This window comes from Rhinopithecus roxellana, chromosome 16 (assembly GCF_007565055.1).
Source record: "Rhinopithecus roxellana isolate Shanxi Qingling chromosome 16, ASM756505v1, whole genome shotgun sequence".
Taxonomy (NCBI): Eukaryota; Metazoa; Chordata; class Mammalia; order Primates; family Cercopithecidae; genus Rhinopithecus; species Rhinopithecus roxellana.
Genome location: NC_044564.1, coordinates 88,116,644 through 88,140,464, shown reverse-complemented (window position 1 = coordinate 88,140,464; position 23,821 = coordinate 88,116,644). Strand labels below are relative to the sequence as shown.

General features: G+C 55.0%; 1 protein-coding gene across 10 annotated transcripts in view; it reads right to left on the bottom strand.

The window, feature by feature from the left end:
- WNK2 (WNK lysine deficient protein kinase 2) overlaps positions 1 to 23,821 on the bottom strand; it is a 141,192-nt gene that overhangs the window by 50,973 nt on the left and 66,398 nt on the right. For all 10 annotated transcript variants that reach the window (XM_030919434.1, XM_030919438.1, XM_030919437.1 and 7 more), the window contains 12 exons: positions 21,696 to 21,987; positions 16,861 to 17,060; positions 13,439 to 13,594; positions 12,767 to 12,958; positions 10,382 to 10,975; positions 7,844 to 8,137; positions 7,237 to 7,286; positions 6,225 to 6,393; positions 5,976 to 6,092; positions 2,108 to 2,278; positions 1,959 to 2,004; positions 1,281 to 1,400 (listed from right to left, as the gene is read on the bottom strand). In XM_030919434.1, coding sequence (XP_030775294.1) covers positions 1,281 to 1,400; positions 1,959 to 2,004; positions 2,108 to 2,278; positions 5,976 to 6,092; positions 6,225 to 6,393; positions 7,237 to 7,286; positions 7,844 to 8,137; positions 10,382 to 10,975; positions 12,767 to 12,958; positions 13,439 to 13,594; positions 16,861 to 17,060; positions 21,696 to 21,987 — 2,401 coding nt within the window. The remainder of the gene's footprint in view (positions 1 to 1,280; positions 1,401 to 1,958; positions 2,005 to 2,107; positions 2,279 to 5,975; positions 6,093 to 6,224; positions 6,394 to 7,236; positions 7,287 to 7,843; positions 8,138 to 10,381; positions 10,976 to 12,766; positions 12,959 to 13,438; positions 13,595 to 16,860; positions 17,061 to 21,695; positions 21,988 to 23,821) is intronic.

Genomic DNA, 23,821 nt, shown 5'->3' with positions numbered 1-23,821 from the left:
TGGGGAAAAGGAGCCAAAACTAGGTTCATGTCCCTATGTCTCCATCCTTCCCTGGATCCCAGCCTAATAATTCTCCACTATGATCAGATTTCAAATGCCTTCACACAGATGACTTTTATCATTTTTTGGTTATTCTCAGTAGATGGTTAATCTAAATTAACAGATCTGCCACCAATTTTTCCTTTTTTTTTTTAATACAGAAAGAAACCAGCTGTAACAGGTTTCCTGAGGTCACTCAGTGCATAGATGAAGGAAAGAGGGTTTAACTTCTATTAACCATACTGTCCTCTAAACTTACACCACAGTGTCCCCTGCACCCCTACGTCACAGGAAAAATTAGCTCTTAGAAGGGTTTTTCTTATAATTGGGTGTGTATGTATTAAAATCCAGAAGTAATATATGAACATATACTTATTTAAAACTTCAATCTTGTAGGCAAGGCTGCTTCTCTCCGATTTCTCAGCCCAGGCTGAGCCCAAGCCTTTTACCTGAGATCACCTTGTTTCAGCTCGTTGCTTCGTTTGGATTTTGTTATTAGGCTGACCTGTCCCCCATGGGAACGAATCTCCAAAGATAATGGGAGTCACTGGAAGCACATGATATGAAATTAAAAATGATTTACAGATATTTTTTATGAATGTGCCATAAGGTTACGTCAAGTTATATAATCAGTAACTTTCCCCTGCCAACTGATAGGGAATTAAACCTTAAATCTGTTCAAGTGACTATATTCAGCCTCCCAAAGGACCATCAAGATTTAACTGACAGCCCAAAGCACGGGCTTGTTGGCATCTGTACAGGCAGGTGCAGGTGCAGATCAATGCACAGTGATAAACGTCTGTGTGAACACTTTAAAATCAGAGTCTCAGCGCCAACAGGGACTTTCCCACCCCACCCCCCAAAGCAAGCAGAATCAGCAGAGGCGTGTCTGCTGCAGGTGTGCGGCGCAGAGGAAAGGGACAGGAGCAAGCAGTTGCCAGGTTAACACTGTGAAGGAAGGACAGTGGAGATCTTCAGCACACACCTGGGTGGCCATGCGAGCCACCTGCTTGGTGGGGTAACAGAGCAGACTCAAGCCTGGAGGCTGCTTTGACTGAGCTGATTCGGCAGAAAACAGGGATAGGAACACAGCCCCACAGGCTTCTCTGTGCCATGGGTGACAGGGCAGGTGACCCCCCTGCACGGCCCCGGGCACCGTGCACATACCGGCTGGGTCATGCACAGAAGGAGGCCTGCACGTGAAACAGGGAGGGGCTTGCGTGGGCGCGGGCTGCTCATACCTTGGCTGGCTTCTGGTGGCAGGGAGCTGAGAGGAAGTGGGGGCGAAGATTCAGGGGCCTCGGGGGCGGGGTGCTCAGCCACCGGACAGATGATGAACCACCTCTTCCCGGTGTGCAGGACTGAAGGGCAGAACAGAAACAGCACGCTGAGTGAGTGAGCGTCTCCAGGCCGGTGTGACCCCCATCACCTGCACCAGACTTGCCACAGTGGGTCTGGGGAACTCCTTTACATTTATGGGATTTTCTCCAGGAAGGGTGTGGGCAGAGAACACTGTTCCCAGTCATGAATCCCCATTACTTCCCTCCATGAAGCAGGTGGTTCCCCAGGCCCCTTGGTAAGGAGGCCTTGGTGATTGGCTTCTGCCTGCTCTTCCCTCACACCAGAGGGCAAGAGGTGCACAGCCGACCTGGGGTGCCTCACTGGCAGCCCCTAAAGCTCCCAAGAGGACCCCTGGCATAGGCTTGGTTCCTGGGATGCCCAGGGCACCATTCGTGAAGGCCTGATGCTGGTTGCAGATGACAGCTCCTCGGACAGGGCAGCTGTCCCCAGACTGGGGCCCCTGGTCACCACATGCTTCCATAATCCCCCCATGCAATGGCCAAACCCCTGATAAGATGCTAAGCGAGGACTTTCATCAAATGCCTGCTGAAAAGCAGGGAGGGAAGTTGCAGACTCACCATTCTGCTGATACACGGGGGCGTTGGTTTGGGATTGCCGGCTCTCCTGAATGAGGTGGAGGGTCAGAAATGAGCTCACTGAGCTGCAGCGCCCACCTGCCCAGCCACCGCACTCTCGCCACATCCCACTCCGGATTTCACAACCTCACCTCCCCGGCGCCCAGGGCACAGGTGCTGAGGTGCGGCGGGCTGGTCCCCGGGTCGGAGCCACGGTCAGCATCCGTGTCCTCACTGAGCATGTCCTCTGCCTTGTCCATGACATCCTTCATCTGCTCGATGAACGTCTCCCGCTCGGCCTGCAGGATGAAGCCATGCTCCACCTGCAAAGGGACATACTGCCGGTGAGGACTGCCCACAAGGCCGAGACCGCCCTGGGTCTTCATCCAGATTGACAGATGTCTACCCTGCACCAGGCCCCACGGGGAGACATGGTGAAAGGGTGCGGTCCCCAAGACAGAGGCTGGACAGCCCAGCAAGTGACATGGATGGCCCCAGGATGGGAGGAGAGCAGCCTCATCTTGAGAAGCAACTCCCTCCGCCAAGCATGGGACGTGGGCCAGCACTGCCCTGCCCCAGCTGGAGCTGGTTACAGACCCTGAGGCCGATCCAGCCATCTGCAGAACAGGTGAGTGCATAAGATGGAGGGGGCCAAGGATGGGGACTGGGAAGAGGGGAAGGGGTCCATTTGGGCACAGGTGCCCAGGCAGTCATGACAAACAAGCAGGGTGGGTTTGAAGGCAAAGGCTCCAGAGAGCAGGAGGTTGTGGGAGACAGAAAACAACAGGGAGACGGGAAGGTTATAGCAGGGTGGCCACACGTCACCTCTCAGTCTGTGCACCCCCTGCTCTCCCAGCCCTAGGCTTTGACTTTCAACTACGGCCCCAGCACACAGGCAAGCGTGGCCTGATGTCCAAATGAGCAGCTCCTGTCATGGCTGAGGGGAGGTCCCACACCATAGCCTGAATGCCACAAAGCCTCCAGACCAGGGACTCAGGACACGTCCAAGTCCCCAACTTTCACAATGGGCACGTGATCCCGGGCCCGCACCCGGTTCTGGCTACATCCTTGACCACTCAGGCAGAGAGAACGCTGTGCATCTCATAAAACCATACCAATGAAAGAGTTCGGCCTGTGCCACCACCCAGTGGGGTCCAGACCTTGCCCCTTTCCTGCCATGGTACCTCCTCCCACGCACTCACCTCTGCAGTCACCAAGATGCTCCAGGCCCTGCCTGGGGCATCCGTGGTCTCAGATCCCTTCTGGGATGGGCACATCTGCCCTACTATAACCAGCTGGCTGCAAAGCAGAGCTCCTCTGTGCCCCACACTCCCCTGGTACCCCAGACCCCAACCCCAGGAGCACCACCTGCATATACCCCTAGACAAAGTGCTGGCTTGTGCTGTATTCGGTGAGTCACTGCTTAATTTAGTGTAGCATGTGACTGCGACGTTGTCTAAGAGGAATACACTGTGGCCAAAGTTGGAGCATCCAGCCAGCTGTGACTGGAGTGCCACATGCGAGAATTTAAGCAACGTTCCAATTTTGTGAAACTTTCACTAAACAAAACTGAACTAGAACCCCTTTGCAACTAGAAAATGTTTTCCTATTATGTTTCTTTTTAAGTGTGTTGAGAATAAAATTAATTTGAAAACAATACAAAAATCTAAAAATACAGGGTCCAGGTAAAACCTGGCATTAGAATCCACGCCAATTAAATGAAACTTCTGCAGTTCCACCTTTATTAAGGGGCTGGCAAGGTCGTCGTGGTCAGAATGATGAATCCAAGGCCTGCCTACCTCTAACCACTGATGGGACATTCAGGACAGCTGGTACCTCACGCTCACAGGAAGAGAGTCCACAGGGCGGGCAGAAGCTTGTCCCGCTGGCCATATACCCACCCTTCAACTTGAGTCCCTGGAGCCAGTCTGTCCCTGGGATAGGAACGGGCTATGAGGAGGAGGGCTGCTGGGCTGTTTTTACAGACCAAATTTGTGTATCTGTAGCATGCTTGCTTCAGACAGGTATGTTAGGTGACTTGGTTTACTAAGATGACAGAAAAAGCAATAAAATGAGAGGAGTATCCGAGTGCTGAGTGAAAAAAACAAGGCTTGAGAAGATGCTATTTTTACAAAGCACACAGCTAAAGACAGCCACATTGCTTACTGTGCAGGACTTACATGTGTGCAGCTCACAAAGACTCACACACAGAGACACACAAGAAGACTGAAAACCAGGGGGCCAATGGATACGACACAGGCCCATGTGGCTGATGTCGCGTGTGTGGCTTCCTGCTCCAGCAGGCAGGCGCTGGAGGCGTCAGCCGCACACGCAGCATCAGCCGGTGGCTGAGTGATAACTTCACAGGAATGCACTTATTATTACGCTTGATCCTGTTTGAAACACGTGTATAAAGTAATACAAGACACAGGTTAAAAACACAGTAAGATGAGAGAAGAAATGTTCTCCAGTTTCAGCGGCCCAGTGAGGACCTGGTGTTCGTGCTGCACTGACGAACCGGCTGCTTGCTGCTGACAAAGACTCCTCCCCGACTGAAGCATAGCTGGCGCCTCTGACCCTCCAAATAGGCTTGACTAGGCCCCATCATGTCTTCAGCCTAAGCCAGTTGTAGCAAGAATTCCCAGCCTTTGTATCTGACCATATTCCTCATCTCCCACCTTTGAGGTTGAACAAAGTCTCTCACCTGCCCCCAGCACAGATCCTGTTATGAGAGTTTCTCCAGAATCCCCAACCTTGATGTCTCCTCTTAGCTATTTTCCAGCCACCCATCACCACGCTGCTCCTCTGCTACCAATCCCCTGTGGTCTCTGCTGCATTCGGAGTTAAACTCATTCTCTCTCGCCTATTGCCACAGTCCTGAATGAAGTCTTCCCGACCACTGTAGCAAGTGTCAGAAGAATTTCTCTAACGCTGCAGGGGACTATGCCCTGGGCCTGGGCTCTGGGAGGGCTTTGTCCAAGGTGTCTCTGCAAAGCAGACACTAAGGGAGGGACTTGCTTCCTAGGAGCAGAAAGCCAGGGGTTTCCCCTGCAAAGCCCACAGGAGGATTTCATGAAGCCAGGGCAGGGGTGGCCAAGGGGATGTAGCCCAATGGGGACAGCTTTCTGATGATGTGCAATGCAGCAGCCGCAGGCAGGCACATGGGGCAATCTATCTTATTAACTTGAATGGAATATTCTATTCCCTACTCATGCCGGCCCACTTCAGGCACTTGGTGGCCATCTGGAGTGAGCGCTACAACACTGTCCAGTGTGCTGCTGGCCCCTTTAGGACCTGGCTCCCTAAACCTCACTCATGCAGGAATAATGGTCTGGGGAGAATGTCCTCCTGGGAGGCAGTCATGGATGGACCAGGAAGTTTGAGGAACACATGTGCATCCTTTCCATGTTTCTTCATTGTGCTTTCAGATGGAGAGTTTCTGAGGGCCCGAAAACCATCCCCACTCCTAGCCTGGCTCAGGTGCTGGGGAAAACAGGTGTGGGGCTGTGAAGGCCTACAAGGTGCTCATGGACTCAGGTTGGTCTGCACAGGCAGGGAGAAGCTGGCTCCAGAGGGAGATGCAGGCAGAGCTGGGAGGGGATATGGGACATGGGTCAGGGCTCAGAACCCGCACCCCAGCTGGCGAGGCTGGAGGAAGCTCTAAGCAAGGACCACAGGACATTAGACTCCGGGATGTCCTCCCCATGCCTCACTCAACGAACCTACCCACAAGGCTTCCTTTTATTCGGAGGAAGGGCTCAGATGCTCCGGAAGCCCTCAGGGAGCAGCATCTTAGAATGGTTAGAACATCCTTCAAGTTGTTCTTCCAAATCCAAGGGGTTTCCGCCCAGTGTGGGGAAGAGCCCGAGGCGTAAAAGGTCAGCACTGTCCCCGAAAAGCCCCTGGGCCAACTGACACCTCCACACAAGGCCAGGCTTGACATGTGACCTGTGGCGCTCTGCTCAGGCCCACACGTGCCCAAGGAACACCAGGAGGCAAGCCACCCAGACTCAGCCTCACCATATACGTGGCAATCTCATCAGGTGCGTCCCCATCCAAGTCGAACTTGAAGGTCACCATCTTGTGGTTGTGTGTCTCCAGCTGGCACTCCACCATCTTGTCCCCAGTGTTGCAGACCTGGAAGGGGCGCCATCAGCACCCGCCACGCGCGCACCCACCATGCGCGTACCCACGCGCGCACCCACCACACGCCCACCCCCACGCCACGCCCCCGCGCGCCACGCCCCCCCGCGTGGCCCGCCCACTCACGTTCAAGATGGTAAGCCGGGGCCGGCTGGCCCTCTCCTGCCGGGAGCGCGCGCGCGTGGACCTGCGGTGGTGTTTCCGGGCTGCCCTGCCCTCCAGCCTGCCCCCTCCAAAGGCGCCTTCGCAGCTGTCACTCAGCTCTTTTCCAGAAGTGACATCAGAACCTCCGTAGCTGAGCAAAACCCAAGAACATTAATGGCACCAAAGGACAACCAGCACGTCGGCAATGGTGGGGAAAGTCAACTTCTTCGGAACAGTCTGGAGTCTCCAGGGCCCAAATTCGTGACCTACAGAGGCAGCCCCTGTCCTGTGCGAATACACCAAGCCTGCTTCCGGGCCTTCACCCAGCTCCCTGCTGCACCCCAGTGGCACGGGCAGAGGGAAGCACAGGCCTCCTACTAGCTGCGTGACCTTGGTCCTCTCAGTCTCCTGACCTGTGAATCTGCCCTGTGCCTCAGTTTCCCCATCTGTGCCACAGCAACAGAAACACATCCACCACTATTGTGAGGCCAATTCATTTTGCAGTTTGCAAAATGCCAAGCACAGGCAGCGCCCAGAACCCCAGAAGAGTGGAACAAATGGTCACAGTTCAAAAAAGGACACAGTTCATTTTCTGAAACTCCTCTGTCCACAGCCCAGGAGGCCAGGAGACCCAGGATCTGGGCTGGATTCAGCCTTGTACATAGGGAGCCACCCTCCCAGCCCCCTCCTAGCCTCTGGGCACTGCCAACTCCGCCCATAGCCTCTCCGTTCTGGAACATTCTCAGCACTGCAAACCAGAGCAGGGACCGAGAGCCCAGCCAGGGGCCTCCGGCTACCAAACTCCAACAACAGCCAGCAAGACCGAGAGAGAAGGCCCCTGAGGCTCCACCAGGTCAGGTTTCAAAAACCCCTAATGGCATCAGGGCTAACTGCAGTGGGTTCCAGGTGAAGCAGCGGCAGGAGCCAGGCTGAGTGGCTGTATGGGCCTGCGCCCCCACACCCGTCCTGCGAGGTCGAGGCTGGGCCACAGTACCTCTCACAGCTCTGCGGGAGGCCGGGCGGCTTGTCCTGTGAGGCCTGCTCCTGAAATAAAAACCCAGAGAAAAGAGAACGGGTCATGCGGGCTCCTGCCTCCCTGTGGGCACAGCCGCGCAGTCAGCTCTCCCTCCCCACCTCCTCGGCCCAGCCTGCTCCCCTGCCTTCTCCTGTCTCTTCTGCAGCCAGGTGGGTACGACCCGGGGGGCATCACAATGGGAGCAGGCATGGAGGTTTTTATCTTGTTGAAATGCTTGGACCCAAGGGGATTAATAAAGGCTGGGAGCGACTTCCTTTCCAGAAATGTTAACCCACTTTGATCATCCCTCAAAAAGGACACATTGGTGCTATGAAAGCTTTTCAGTGTCTGGCATCCTGTCCCAGGGAAAGCATCCTCTAAACCTGTATCTATAAAAATCACACCCTCCGTCTTGATGTGGCTTACAGAAAGCATGAAATCTAGGGAGAGGTGAGAACAGAACCTGGGTGACTGTCCCAGAGCCGAGCAACCCCAACCTCTAGGACTAAGACCCCAGGTCACTGTGCGGACCCCCAGTGGCCGCAACTGCCCAGTCATGCGATAAGCTGGGGGGAGGGGCACACACCTCTTGGGCTGGTTCCACCGTCAGCTGGACAGCTGGGCAGGGGCTGGTGATCCCGGGCCCGCCAGGCAGTGGCGGGTTTGCTGGTGGCAGAAGCGTGGCGGTCTGGGTGGGCACACTCTGCGCAGAGACGGACACCGTAGCCAGGGAGCTGGGGAACTGAGGCAGGAGCTCAGGGGCGGTGGGCAGCAGCACTTCCGGCAGAGGCGGGGAGAGGACCGCAGCCGGTGGCACAGGCACGGTGGGGACCTGAGCGGCGACATCCACAGCATAGGGAGCTGGGTGGCCAAGCAGAATCTGGGGGCACAGGGGACAAGATGCAAGTGAGGGCCGGCGCTGCCTTCACTGAGGGGGCCGTGCCCAGGTGTATCTGGGAACACCCAGGCCAAGATGGGAACGCCCCTCTCCAGTCCACACCCTCCCCAAGGGGAGTCCCTGTCTCAGAGCACATTTAGCGGATGGAGTGAGCAGAAGCAAACAAAAATAGGCATTCTCACACCTCTTTCTGTGGAAGAGTCTATTTGTGTGGAAAGGTCAGGAACAGGGCTCTATGAACCTGCCAAGCTTGGCTGAAGGGTCAGAGGACACACAAAGCATCAAAGCCAGGCCCCCACGACCCCTTGGGGCCTGCAGCAGCCTGCCCCATCTGGCCCCCTGGTCAGAGCACGCATAGGGCCTCAGAGTGCGCACCGACACCTGCCGCCTTCTGGAGGCCAACGGCGGCTTAGGCTTGGCTTTCTCACTGTTCTCATCTCCCTCTAAAAGCTCTTTGGCAGTAAAATGTAAGACAAGTGGGGAAAGAGGAACCATGGATTGGAAAGTGCAAGTACCCTCTGTCTTCTGCCCCCATTTTGGAGTTGAGAAGGCTGAAAATTTAGAGGAACTTCTCACCTCTTAGGGCTGGAAGGAACAGCCACATTCACTGGGCCTGCTGGCCCTGAGACCCTCTGTTGGCAGCCAGTAGCGGGGTCAGAAATACCAAGCCCCAGCCTGGTTGGTGGCCACTTCCCTCCTGGACAGACACCCCAGCTGCTGCATTCAGGGGACCCCAAGGGGTGGCCAGCCCAGCTCATCAACAGACTTCTGGATCCTTCCCCAGCCAAACAGCAGGGTCAGCCACTGAGTCTGGCAGTGACCCTCACATGTCACAGGGCACCCCTCTGTAGCCACTAACTGTGGCCAGAAAGGCTCTTCAGGTAGGAAGGCCCAGACAGCAAAGTCCCCCTCCTGCTCCCTGCTGTGACCCTTGGCTTTCTGAGAAACAGACCTGACTGTGAACCAGCGGGCTCTGAGCTGCCACTGAACCTGCTGGGACCAACAGTGCTTACTCAGGTGGGCTACAAGACGGACGCGATTCTTCCCACTCACTGTCTAATCAAACACCACCCTGCTCTCCAGTATGTACCACCCCTTCCTTCTCTACACACAAAGCCCTCTGGAGATAAGACAGCAGGAAGTGATGGCCAGGAGGAACGGTTCACAGTGGCGCAGCTCACTCCAGACTGGATTCAGCACTAAGAGAGCTGGGGGGCACCTGGCACCAGGGATGCTTCACCCCAGACCCCTTCACGTTAGGGCCACGCCAGCCACTTTCCTGCAGAGGCTGAGGCTCAAAAGGCAGGGCTGTGCCACAGTTACAGGACTGACAGGGCTCAGAGCCAGGTAGGAGGAGGTCAGGTGAGGAGGCCCAGGTGGGAAAATGCCAGGAAGGATGGGACCCAGGTAAGGAGGCCCAGGTGCGAGAATGCCCAGGTGGGAAGGCTCCCATGCCAGCCCCTCTCCCCTCACTCAAGTTGGAACAGAATAGTCTGCAAGCTCCAAAACGTGAGTGGACTGGGTAGGGGTGTAGATCCCTGTGGGAAGGCCTCCCACCAGTGGGGTGCATATCCTGTGTTCCAGAGCGCCCCTTCACAGCCAGCCAGCATGCTGCCACGAGGTATCCACCTGACCTGACACCAGGACATGGCCCCAGGTCCCACCATGACCACCCTTGCAGCCAGCAGTGCCATCTGCCCCCAGCTCCCACCCCACCATTGGCCTCGCTTCCTTGCCCTCCTTAAGATGGGGTTGTCACCCTGCCTCATCCTGACAAGGTGCTCTTTGAAGGGCGGACCTCAGACAGACGCCCTGTGCCCCAATGCCAGCCACACCAAGGCTGCCAGACCGGGCCTGGGTGAGGGCAGCTACAAAGACACCACAAGAGCAGGGGCCATAGAGCCGTGGGAAGGGAGGGACACAGAACCTATCAGGCACAGACTCCTGCATCTCCTGAGCATTCAGAACATGGAGGAAACGCAGATGCCCCGCGCTGGTGCCAGCCCCCCCCCTCAATCTCACACACATCTCTTCCTGAGAGAGGCGACCCCGGGCAGAGCTGCCTCCTTGCCTGGCCCCCAGCTGCCCCTCAATCAAGGTGCTCAGGGATAGCACAGGCCCAGCGAAGGGAGCGGGAGGACAGAGCAGCCAAGAGTCCTTTGCATCTCTGGGTCCTGAGGGTCCCCGGACGCTGGGAGAGTGAGCCCCTGCCCAGCAGGTGATTACCTGGCTCCCTGGTGCAGCAGCTGGAGCAGCTTGTTCAGGAAGGTGGGGCTGGAGGGGCTCAGGGCGCACAGGCAGTGCCGGCTGCGGGGGCAGCACAGGTTGTGGGGGCAGTGTGGGTTGCGGGGGTAGCGTAGGTTGTGGGGGCAGTGCCGGCTGGGGAGGGGTGGCCCTCATACTCTGCACCGTGTGGTGGGGGGAAGGAGGGACGTCGGTGGGTGCCATCTGTGGGAAGGCCACTGGGTATACAGGTTGGGCCGGGAGCTGGGCCACAGCAGAATGAATAGACAGGGCGGCCACGCCCGGTGGGGCTACAGCCAGCAGGGGGATGGTGGCCGGTGCATTTGGCACAATGGTCCTGCAGGGCACGGCCAGGGGTGCCCCAGGGGGGTGAGGCAGCTTCACAGCCTGCAGAGGCAAGGCTGGGGACGCAGCGGGGAGTGGGGCAGCGAGGCTCGGCAAGATCACGGCTGGAGAGAAATACTGAGGCGGTGGCACGGGAGGCACGGTCGCAGTTGGCAGGTCTGGGAGGGCCGGAGGGAGGCCATCGATTCCCGCCAGAGGCGTGATGGGGGGCACAACAGGAATCGGGGGCATCTGAAAAAGACACAGAAGTGTGTCAGTGTGGGCCCCAACCAGGGTCCCTGACCACAGCACTTGCATGCAAGGACAGCCACAGTCACTGGGGACGAGGGGACATGGGATGAAGACAGCATGACCCTTTCCCTCCGAGACACCTTTGTGTAGCTGCTGTTGAAGGGAACCCAAAGATAAACCCAACAGAAGCAGAAATCCCAATCATGTAAAGCTCTTCAAATAGAAAAGGAAAGTTGGCAGGCTGGGAACGACCTGCTAGATCACCCCCGGTCCAGCGCAAGGAGATCTCCCTGTGTCCACACTCGAGACAGCCCTGCTGGGGGCTCTGAGGGAGTCAGGGGCAGCTCACATAGTGTGAGCAGCAGGAGCAGTGACCACGAATCATAGAGGAGTGACTTCAGAGCCCTGGAGAGTTTTCATTTGGAAGGGCTGGGACTGCCAGAGCCACCAGACTGGCCCTGAGCATCTGAAATCAGCTTAGCCTGATCCCTGCAACATGCACAAATTCAAGCTGAAACCTAACTTCTCAGAGGGTTCTCAGAGAAAGCAAATCTTTGAGCCACCTTAGCTGGCTCCGGGGACACCCCTATCCTGTCCAGCATTCCCACAGCAGGGACTCCCGAAACCTCGCCTATACTTCTCAGCAATGCATGTGCCTCCTGGGGGTGGCTGACGCCCGGCCACGTGGACTTAGCATTTCCATCTTTGACAGCCTTCTCGTGCATGCTGGTGTGTGTCACGGCCTACACCTCCATGCAGTCAAGAGGCAGCAAAAATGCACATGAACTCCTGTCTGTCTGAACGAGCAAGATCATGATTTCACTAGACTCTGAAGCTGCCTAACGTCCTATGGTGACATCTGGGCCTGAGCAGGGTGAGACAACACAAAAGAATTTTCCAGGTGGGGCTCGAGAATCACGGGAACACTCGCTTGCCCCATCTTCAGAGTGAAGCACACTTCTAGTCTGGGTCACCGAAGGCCTCGGGAATACCTAGAATCCTCCATGCCATTTACCTGGGCAACGGTGCCCTGGCCCCGGAATCATTCTGCACCAGTTACATGCAGTCGGGTCCCTCGAGTGATGGACAGTGTCCCCAGAGAGAGACAGCAGAAGTCACTTCTGCTGTGTGAGTCGAGCCTTGCTGGCTGGGCTTCCCTGCAGTCAGCAATGCCACAGGCTAGCTCTGGAACTCCAAGGAGCCACATGCCGCATGGCCCTGGGGGAGCTCCACAGGAAGAACGCTCCTCTGAGGCAAACTCACCTGCTTTCTGTGCCAACCCAGCAACCACCTCAAGACTGCTGTCCACAACCTTGGACTAACAAGCCTTTTCCTATCCTGGATGAGCCTGGGCACATGGGTACGCTGAGGGCAGATGGGCATGTTGCTGGGAGCGTGCCAGGTGATGGGGTGCTGGGCTGCCTGCCCTCCCTGAAGGGCCCCATCTGACACTCACAGCCCAGAAGGTGTCATGGCCTGGAAGGACCAAAAGCAGCCTGCCAGGTTGGGAGAGAAGGTGAGGCTGGAGGGCAGGAGACAGCAGCCAAGCCACCCACCAAGGGATACGTGGCTGGTTGTGTGGGTCCCTGGAGCGTTCCTGGTGCATGACTGTGCACAAAGCCCACGCTGCCCAGCCCGGACTCCCCAGCCCAGCCCCAACTCCCTGGCCAGCCCGACCCCAGGTCACAGGTCACATGCACAGACAACCCCCTCTGTGGGTGTCCTGGTGCACCAGCCAGAGCCTGGCAAAGCGTGCACCACCACTGATGGCAGCCATCAACCTAGAAGTACCTGCGGAGGGACTTGAGCAAGCGGCTGCAGGGGCGCCTGTGGCATCTGGAGGGGCTTCAGCTGAGCAGGGGCCCCCACCTGCGAGGCTGGAGCCAGGTACGGTGGCAGGTGGGGGGGCACTGGCTGGAGGGGGCCCACAGGCTGTGGGGCCAGGACCTGCGGCAGAGGTGTCGGCTGGGCCAGCGGAGGAGGCTGGAAGAAGAGAAGGTAGCTCCTCTTAGACCACCAATCTGCCCAGACAAGCGCACCCCACTGGTTACACATGACAGAATATCAACCTTCAACCTCACGTACACGGACACGCTCACATTCACACATACCTGCACACACACTTGCACAATCACACATACACACATTCAGATAACTCCAGTCAGCCTGGAGCCACGGCACAGCAGATCTTGCAGAGATGTTCTGAGTGAACAGAGCCTTCCATGTGCAGGGTGCTGCAAACACTATGCACGCACGCAAACGCACACACACACGTACACACACACATATACACATGCACATACGAGAGTTACCCCCTTCCCTCGGCCACACCGAATACCTGGGGGAACCACAGAGGATGTGAGCGAAGGGTCTGAGGGAAGTGCTCACAGACCTGGGCCCAGGGGCCAGCAGAGCTGACTGCCTGCTTAGAGCGACAGTGGCCACAGGAGGTGCCACACTCACCTGCTGGCCGGGAGGCGCTGGCTGGCCTGGACCCGTGGGCAGCGGGGTGCTGGGCGGCGGCAGCACAGGGGCGAAGCTCATGGCTGGATCCGGGAAGTGCTGCTGGAGGGGCGGAGGGCAGGCGGGGGCTGGGACGGAGCCCACCGGCAGGCCAGGCTGCAGAGAGCAGAGAGCACCAGGGCCACACTCAGCAGCAGCTCTCGGCCACCAGGCCCCCTCCTGGGCAGGGGCAGGGTAGCCTCGTGTCATCCCTGTGCCTGGTCCCCACCACGGTCCCTCTTCCCAGGAACACGACAGCAGAAGCAGTGAGGGAGCCCTGGGCATCATTCACAGCAGTGAAGGGCCAGGAACAGCACAGGCCCCAGCCCAGGGGCGCCCGGGCACGTCAGCCCCACAGAGCATTACACAACCACAACAAAGGCCAGCACAGAGGCTTTGCAGAACCCTGGAAAAAGGCTCCCGAGGACATTAAACTGGGGAAGCGCACGGTCCCTATGACTGTGACTACGTCAGATGAAAACATATACACAACTCACAGACGCTATGAAGAGAAATGGGCCCTGGAACAGCGTGTGGGCAGTCCAGCAGCGGAGCGAACACAGACCACAAAAGAATGGGAAATCTAAGCTCTCAGAATGGGTATTTGCTGCCATTGAGGAATTGCTGCGAATTTGTTAATTTGTTGGTGTAATAATGGGATTGGGCTTTGTGCTCTAAGAGTCCTTATTGTGCAGGGGCGGAGGCTGAATCACTTACAGGGGAAGTGTCTTGCTGTCTGGGATTTATTCCAAAACAATGAGAATGTGAGGAGCAGGCGGGGCTACAGAGGATGGTGGCTGTTCCACCCTGCCACAAACGTTCTCTCCCGTGGGGTTCTCTGGATCACGTGAGTGACAACATGCCCGAAACTGCTCTCCTCACTTGTCTTTTGCGGTGGGTCCTTTATGAAAGGCAGCGTGGTGTGAGTGGTTGGAGCAAGTGTATCTGGGATAGAGCTGGGCTTCTGGATTCACCTGAAGCCAGGGAGTGGAGAATGGGCCTGACTGGGTCAGACCATCTGTCTACCAGCTCTGAGCACTGTGCACAGCCCAGGAGCTCGGGCAGGGCCTGGCAGTCTAGGAGCAAGTGGCCGCATGCTCCCAACAGCCTCCAGGGCGGCCTGGCAGCCCCATGGCGGCTGCTTCTCCTTGGCTGTTTCTCCTGCTTCACTGGGCGCTGCAGGCACATCACCATGGCAACCATCCCAGGAAAGGCACAGGGGTGGTAGGCAGAGCCCTCAGTGCACCTGGGGACTCCTTCCAGGCCTCATCCTTTTTGAATAAGTTGTCTCTGTGTCACTAGGTAGGAAGATTGAGACTCGGGCCCCTGGTCCAAGGTGACTGTACCTGTGATGTCCCTGCTCAGGTATCCTGGCTTCCAGGCTGATGCTGAGACCAGCAGCATCACCCAGGCCACAGGAGAGGGACTTGAACCAGTGGGAGCCCAGGCCAGGAGTGCCTCCTATGGCATCACATGGCATGGGAAGCCCTAACCTAGGCTGAGGAGGAATGAGAGCCAGGCAGAACATTCCAGTCCAGCCCCAGTTCAGCCAATCCTCAAAGCCAAGAACCACCACTCTGGAGCAGCAAGTAGCCTTTTCTTTTTTTTTTTTTAATTTGTTGTAGAGACAGGGTCTTGGTTTTTTGCCCAGGCTGGCCTGGAACTCCCGGGCTCAAGTGATCTTCCTGCCTCAGGCTCCCAAAATGCTGGGATTACAAGCATAAGCCACCACATCCAGCCTCACCTTTCCTTAAATGAGGTCTTTCTGCTGTTTAATGTATTTCACTTCATTTTGTGAAATGAAGAAAACTGCAAATGCAAATTGCAAATGAGTGCTGGGGCTGCAGTCAGCAAAGGCAGACTCGGCAAACAGCTTCAACTGCTTTTCCAAAGGGCCTTTCTACACCCTTCTGACTGAGCAGACCTGGGAAGGGCAATCCCACATGCAAGGGTGCAGCAGAGCAGCCAGCAGGACAGAGGCGGCCAGAACAGCCCATGTGCCCACGCTCAGATGGCATCAAGAAGACAGGCCACAGTGCTGAGTGTGCGAGTGACAACCAGCATAGCCAAAGCACCAGGCAGGAGCTGCTCGCTAGGGAAGAAGGAGCTTGGCCCAGAGTACACAGTGGCTGCACCTGTGATGTCCCTGCTTGGGCTTCTCGGCTCACATGGGAGGTAAAACAGCCCACCCCATAAACCACCCTCTGAGGCCGGACACAGTGGCTCACACCCATAATCCCAGCACTTTGGGAGGCCGACGAGGGAGGATCACCTGAGGTCAGCAGTTCAAGACCAGCCTGGCCAACACGGTGAAACTTCGTCTTTACTAAAAATACAAATATTAGCTGGGCGTGGTGGCACGTGCCTGTAATCCCAGCTACTCGGGAGGCTGAGGCAGAGGAATTGCTTGAACCCGGGAGGCAGAGGTTACACTGAGCAGAGATTGCGCCACTGCAGTCCAGCCTGGGCAACAAAGCAAGACTCCGTCTCAGATAAATAAACAAACAAACTACCCTCTGAGGGTACCAATCTACTGCCTGGGGCTCATGGGCAACCCCTCTGTGGCTGGGCACTTGGGACTGCAAAGAGTAATTGTTTTGCTTTTTTTTTTTTTTTTAGTAGAGATGGGGTTTCACCATGTTTTGCTTTCTAAAGTGTTTTGAAAAAATCAAAATAAAAAAACACATGCCGAATGTGACCCCACTCATCTTAGTCTTTCCCGTGGGAATCATCCCACATGCGTCGTCACAGCCCGAGGCTCCATCACTCCTTCGCCACACGTGCTCCCTGCAGGTGTTCCCCTCAGCCCCGCCCTATTTTCATAGCTCTGACTTTAACCGCTACACAGTATGTGGGAGAGAAGTGCCAGGAGCCCCTCAGGAGGCTGGGCAGTGAGATGGAATCTCAGGTTTCCTTCTTACAAATGATGCTTTTCCGTGATCTGCGGAACAGTCTGGGATAATGTCGCAGACCCAGGGCAAAGTCAATGGGTATCGTGACTGTGGCTGTGGGGTGTCACCATTATCACTGTGCCCGCCCCCCAGGGGGAACCACTCAGCTCTATCACAGCCTCCCAAACTCTGGGTGTCCTGGGGTCTGTTTTCCAATAGGGCGTCTTTCCTATCTAGTAGGTCTTTATAGGAATATCAGGGCTACTCGGCCAGCACTTCCGCAGGTGGCAGCAAGGACGGGGCTTTCCTCTGGGCCTGGCTTTTGAATGTCTCCCCAGGGGAAGGGTGACTGGACACTGACCACAGGCCACTTTTAACGCTGACCACAGTGCGGTGCAGCCTGGACAGCCCATCATAGAATTTAGAGCCCTCAGGGCCCTCAGAACAGATAGTGGGGATGGGGAAGGGGGTGGGAGTGGCGCTCTGACTCACCGCAGCTGTGGGCTGCTGGTAGGCCCCCAGTGAGGGCAGGCTCTGCGGCAGGACGGGCCCCTCACTCACAGGGGGGCTGCACACACACTGGGCCGGGGGCGGCACTGCGTCGGCAAGGGAGCCAAGCACCACGCTCTGCTGGCTGCTCTGCGAGTCCGAGTACACGGTAGAGCCCTGGCCGCTGTCAAAGGTGCTGTCCGCTGGGGAGGACAAAAGCAGGACTTAGAGTGGACATCTCCAAATATCACATGAATAAACACTGGCTCATCTGCATAGTTTCTTCTGCAAAATAAAAGTTTGATTGTTTCTCCAGATCACATAAATAACCCGTGCACACTGTTTATACAATTGGCTGCTACAGAACTATACTTGGGATGCTGTCACTGTGCCTCACTCCAACACTGCCCATGTCTGGCCAGCATGATGTCAGGGCAGTTATATCGTGCCAACCCTCCCACAAGGCAGGTACCCACAACCAGCCCGCCATGGCCTGGGCAGCAAGCATACATTCCAGCTCTTAGGGGAACAAGGGACTTGGGAGGCCAAAGGAATGTCCGAGGTAAGAAAAAGCTGATGTCTTCACTGTGTGGGATTGAGGTCATGGGACCAGAACTAACTTGGCTGGAAAATGGGGCCAAGGTGTCCGAACACCCACAGAGAGGCCTTGAGAGGGAAATGCACCCACCATTCCCCAGTGCAGTGGATGCAGTGGCAGGGGTGGCACCAAGCGCCCACGGCCTGAGCTCCCCCAGAGGCCTCACATGGCTCAGGCTGGCCTGGCCCCCATCAAACCCAAACAGACCCGGCCGCTAGCAGCGGCGCAGACAGGACCCCAGTGTGCCTGGAAACATCTTCACCTGTGGGGTCATGCCAGCCGAGGGGAAAACGAAAACCTGTCTGAAACGGTACTTTGGGTTTACTGCTTCCAGAAGCCAAAAGCTACAGAAACTTTAGAATTTACCACTTACAAATGCCACGCTATTTTCGCGAGGAGCTGCATTTCAGACTATTGTGTCCATTTATAATTTAAACCAAGGGGAAATCCTATTGGCTTGGCGTTAAAATAACTTTTCCCAGGAATTGTAACCTAGGAAGACATAAGAAATGCTGAGGTTTAATTGTGCAAAACTAATCAGACAGGCAGCTCTGATTTTTAATGAGCTGAGTGGTCACTAAAGTGGTCATTTCCACTTAGAGAGGGGAGGGGAAAGGAGGATGGGGAGGAAGGGGAGAACATGTATGGACCCAACAAGTTTCAAGTAGAGCGATTCTAACCATATGTGTAGCATTTATTTATTTATTTATTTATTTATTTATTTATTTATTTTTTGAGACAAGGTCTCACTGTCATCTGGACTGGAGTGCAGTGGTGTGATCATGGCTCACTACAGCCTTGACCTCCCAGGCTCAAGCAATTCTCCTGCTTCAGCCTCCCAAGTAGTTAGAACTACAGGCATACACCACCACACCTGGCTAATTTTTCTATCTTTTGAAGAGATGGGGTTTCGCCATGTAGGCCAGACTGGTCTCAAACCCCTGGAATCAAGTGACCCACCCACCTTTGACTCCCAAAAGGAGCCACCACACCCAGCCCACATTTTACATATTTAAAGTGAATATGTGCTGAGCACAGTGGCTCACGCCTATAATCCCAGCACTTTGGGAGACCGAGGCAGGAGGATCACGAGGTCAGGGGTTTGAGATGAGCCTGGCTAACATAGTGAAACCCCGCCTCTACTAAAAATACAAAAAAAATTAGCTGGGCATGGTGGCACGTACCTGTAGTCCCAGCTACTCAGGAGGCTGAGGCAGGAGAATCGCTTGAACCCAGGAGATGGCAGTTGCAGTGAGCCAAGATCCCGCCACTGCACTCCAGCCTGGGCGACAGAGCGAGACTCCGTCTCAAAAAAAATTTTTTTAATTAAAAAAATAAAAATTAAAGTGAATATGGGTCAGGCACAGTGGCTCATGCCTGTAATCCCAGCACTTTGGGAGGCTGAGGCAGCCAGATCACTTGAGGTCAGGAGTTCAAGACCAACCCGGCCAACAGGGCAAAACCCTGTCTCTACTAAAAATATAAAAATTAGCCGGGCATGGTGGCACATGCCTGTAATCCCAGCTACTAGGGAAGGTGATGCAGGAGAATCACTTGAACCTGGGAGGCAGAGGTTGCAGTGAGCTGAGATTGCGCCACTGCACTCCAGGTTACTTACACAATTAAACATTTTAGAAGACATTTTTGAAACTATTGGCAAATGTGCTACTAGTCATCAGCTGCTTAAATGGAGTCACCAAGGAAGCCCCCGCTTGGTCAGGACACTTGATGGGCAGTTTAAGAAAATACAAGGGAAAACTGTAAAAACTGACATACTGTTGCATCTTCCAATGCACTAACGTGTGTCTATGTGCCAATCTTGTTACACAGACCAGGTCCTTCTTGGATTATGGGGTTCCTGCTCTTACCTGGCACATCTGAGAGCAAGGTGCAGAAGGCTATGTGGGGTGCTATCCATTATGAAACAGAAGGGGATAAGGTGTACATGTGTGCACACATGTGGATGTGAGTGTGCAAGTGCATATTCACGTATGAGTGCAGACATGTGTGCATGTATGTGTGCATGTGAATGTGTTCACATTTGTGGGGGTATTCACATGTATACATACATGTGTCCATGTGCATGCAGGGTGGGTGTGCATGTGTACACACACATGGGGCACGCATGTCTGTGTGCAGGTGTTCATGTGTGAGTGTCCACATGTATGTGCATATGTAGGTATGCCTATGTATTTGTGTGTGTTCTATGTGTGCCTGTGTGTGTTCTATGTGTATGGTAGGCTACTTTTTTTATTGTTTTGTATTATTATTTTTGTATTAAAATACAAAATTTTGTATTAAAAATACAAAATTAGCTGGGCATGGTGGCTCACACCTGTAATCCCAACACTTTGGGGGGCTGAGGTGGGTGGATCACGAGGTCAGGAGATCGAGACCATCCTGGCTAACACAGTGAAACCCCGTCTCTACTAAAAATACAAAAAAATTAGCTGGGCATAGTGGCGGGAGCCTGTAGTCCCAGCTACTTGGAAAGCTGAGGCAGGAGAATGATGTGAACCCGGGAGGCAAAGCTTGCAGTGAGCTGAGATCGTGCCACTGCACTCCAGCCTGAGCAAGAGAGCAAGACTCCGTCTCAAAAAAAAAAAAAAAAAAAAAAAGTGTTTTTGAGAGGCACGGCCATGGCCTCTGCACAAAACACACAGAATCCTTCTCAGTCTGGAAGTGGGCCTGTCTGCAGAGAACACCCACACCTGAACTGCAATCATCAGTCAGTCAATGTCTCCATCCGATTTTCCCACAGTGGATCAAACCTGAATTAGACTATCTGACCACAAGCTAAACATATAGAAATATCCTCAAACTATGTCTCTTCAAAGTTCGAAAAAAGGAGATTTTTAAACTCCCATCCCAGAAATTGTTTAACCCACAATTATGATTTAAAAGTGTGTCGTGCTGTGTCGGACATGAAGAATTTTTTCTTACAAAAAGTCTGTGCTCTTTAATTTTTTAGATGTATCAGAAAATGGAGCAATAATGTACCAATTTTATTCTCCAAAGCAAACCTGCGCAGGTTTGAGTGACATAAATAGTAGGCAAACGGTCTCGACATGATGACTGCTTGTTTGAGTTTAAATAGCCTACTTTCAAGAACTAGCCATTTCAATGATAAATGAAGGACATGCATATTAAATAAATTAAACAGACTCTTTCAGTCTTTGCACATGAATGATCTGAAATATTGGCCCGGGCAGGTCCCTTGGCTCTGTCATTCTATCCCATGTGTATTCACAGAATGAACAAAGCCATGTTCATCCGTCCTCAGCTCACTGCTGAATTCTTGGGATGTGGAGGGCACAGGCAGGAACTTTCCTGCCTGTATGTGCAGAAGATGCTAGGTTCTCCCTAAATGGTCTTAGATGAAGGCTGATCCAAAGTGATTCCTGCCAATTCATCAGTAACACCCTGCTGAAAATATACAAAAGGTCCTAAAGGTTTTGCCTTAGAAGGGAGATACTACTGGGGATGGCAGATCCCCATGGCAACCACAAGCCAAGCCAGCAAGCAGCACACTCTGTTCCCAGGACAGATGTCCCACCAAGCAGCCGCAGCCACCACCTCACCTAGCCTTCACATTCCCCCCAAGGGGCCAGAACTGTCATTCTCAGATGGGTTAAGCAACCTGCCCCCAGTCCACAGATCCATAGCAGAGAGTGGGACTGAACTGGCTGTATCAGACCCCGCTGGCTCAGGGCCCATTTGTCCCCATCTGTCCTGAGAACATGGACTTCAGTGAGCCTTAATCTCCTTCTGGGAAATGTTGAGAAAGCCCCAGTCCCTTCCCTGAAACGAGGCTTACCCATACCTAGAGTCCACACCCTGCATGGTGGGCTGGGGGGACAGGCCCCAGGCTGGTCACAGAATCAGGCCCTGGACATCCCAGTGCTTGGGTCTGCTGGCCCCACCACCCTGAAAGTTGCTCTCTTATGAAGTTCACGACATGCCCTGGCACCAAGGGTGCTGGCAGAAGGCAAGCCTGTCATGGGGCACAGGCACCCAGCCAGGACTCCCAGGAACCACCTACAGCTAAAGCAATCACCCACGCTATGTGAGGACAGCTCAGAGCTGTACCGTGTCTCCTCCGAGGGGACGCTATGCTGACCCCCTTCCTCACAAAGCATTCCAATAAAGGGAGAGGACTTCATTTTTCTTTGCCCAATAGCTGGTTTTTGCAGGCTAGGTGGGAGGGGTACCCATGGCCACCCCACCCGTAAGCACTCACAGGCCAGGGAGGTGGCGCTGGTCGGCAACGTAGGCGGCAGGAGGTGCTGGTCGGCCTCCGGCTCCTCGGGCTCTGGTGGCCCGGGCTGTCCAGTCTGTGCATGGTAGGTCACCTGGACCTGCAGGGGCACCGGCGGACCCCTGCTCTTGTCCGGGCTGCCCACATCCTGCTGCTCCTTGGGCTGCAGCGCAGGCCAGATCCTCTCCCGCCGCCACTGGATCAACGCCACACGGTCACGGATGGACTTGGCCACGATCTTGACGTCACTCTCGTGGAAGAATCCAGATTCAATCTGTAAAGGCAGTCATGTTGTCAGCATCGCAGGGGATCAGCCCACACCGGCCCATACCCCTTACCTAAAGTGCTTTCCCATCACTGGCTCATCCACATAGGACACACTCACCACCCCACTGCCACTGAGTGTAAAATCTGCGGGGCCAGCTCAGAGATGGCACGGCAGGGGTTTGCCAGGCAAGGCAAAGACCACCACCATGCAGGCCTGACTTGCCTCCCGCAGAGTCCGCACCAAAAGCGAAGCAGAGCAGCCCCTCGACCGGACCCCAGGGCTCCCTGAGCTCCTAGCCACCCCGGGGCTAGTGGCAGACAGGAAGGGGCTCCTGCTTGTCTCTACGCTCAGAAGTGGTGACGAGGAGCTTTGAGGCTAGCATTTTCCTGAAACGTCTCTGAGTCTGGGGCTGCCCAAAGATGGGGAACGGGGCCACACGCGAGTTGTGGATGGAGGAAGGATGTGCGTTTTGTAATTAGGGACCAGTAAGGTACGCACTGATGCCTGGCAAATTTTAAAACTGATTTACCAAGCAGAACCTTGAGGGCATTTGTAAAAGAGCCCCAAGGTCTCCAGGAAACATCATGAGCTCACAGAGAATATTCGTGGAATAACTACCTTCTTTCTTCTGATGAAAGAGATCCCTTTGGAAGGGCCTGCTCTTGCCAGGCCGCAGTTGTAGTGATCACAAACACATGAAAACACGGGAGAACAAAGATTCCAAATCCACCTGCGCTTCCCCTCCCTTCCTGAGCACCTCAGTCCTAAACGCGCTAGGTCAGGCTGGACCAACCAGGCCTCTGCAGTAGGGCAGCGGTGCCCATGCAGGAGGGCATCCTGGCTTCAGGGCAGTGCCAGGCGCAGAGGGAGTCACAGCTGTGGGGGAGGGGAGGTGGTGACAGCACCACTGGAGGCCAGCGACCCCGCAAAAGTGACCAAACAAGAAAATATATAGGAGTAGTGGACGCCAGGCTCCTCAGGAGTGGAGAGGCAAACATTTTCAACAGGAACCTTTTTGCTGGGTGGGAATTGGAGCTGTTGGTGTGAAGCGCACAACAGACGTGAATAAACACAGACAGACTGCACAGGCAGACTCGCGACACCTTCGTGGTGTAAATGCACAGACACGTGTACTTGTGAACTGAGTTCACCAGGAGGGCCTGGGAGCAACACCACCCACAGCAAGGAGCGCGCGGAGCTCAGCCAGGACAGGAACGCAGTGAGGCTCCACGAAGCAGCAGCTCACGGCTGGGCAGGAGAAGGACAGGATGAGCTTGACAGTGAGGACGTGCTCAGTGACAGGGACGTGCAAAACGGCACGGGAACCAGTGCCGAGGGCCTCCCGCTGGCAAATCTGGGGCATTTTGAGCAACAAAATGAACAGTAACACAATGATGGTTTGAAGGACATGTCCACAGACTCTGACATGCATTTTGCATATGGGGGTGGCAGAAGGGATGAGGTGTCACTGCTGGTATCAGGTGGGGGATGGCGGGTAAGTGTGGCCTCTCTACCTCCATCTCTCCCTCCCTCTGTTTCTCCTCTGTGGCTCCCTCACCCAGTCTCTTTCCCTCCCTTTCCTGTGGATCATCTGCTCTAGGGGAAGCCATGTCACAAATGACCCTATGCAGAGGCCCTCCTGGCACAGAACTGAGTTCTGAGGCAGAGTCTGAGACTGCAGCCCTGTCCAACACCCGATCCCACCTCACTGGGGCCCTGAGCCCAGGCACCTGATCCCTGACCTCCAAGGCTGGGGCCAGGGCGTTTCGAGTGACTCACTAGGTAGCAACAGGACAGCTCATCCGTGGAGCAGGACCCATTGAGTAAAACAGAAAACCGT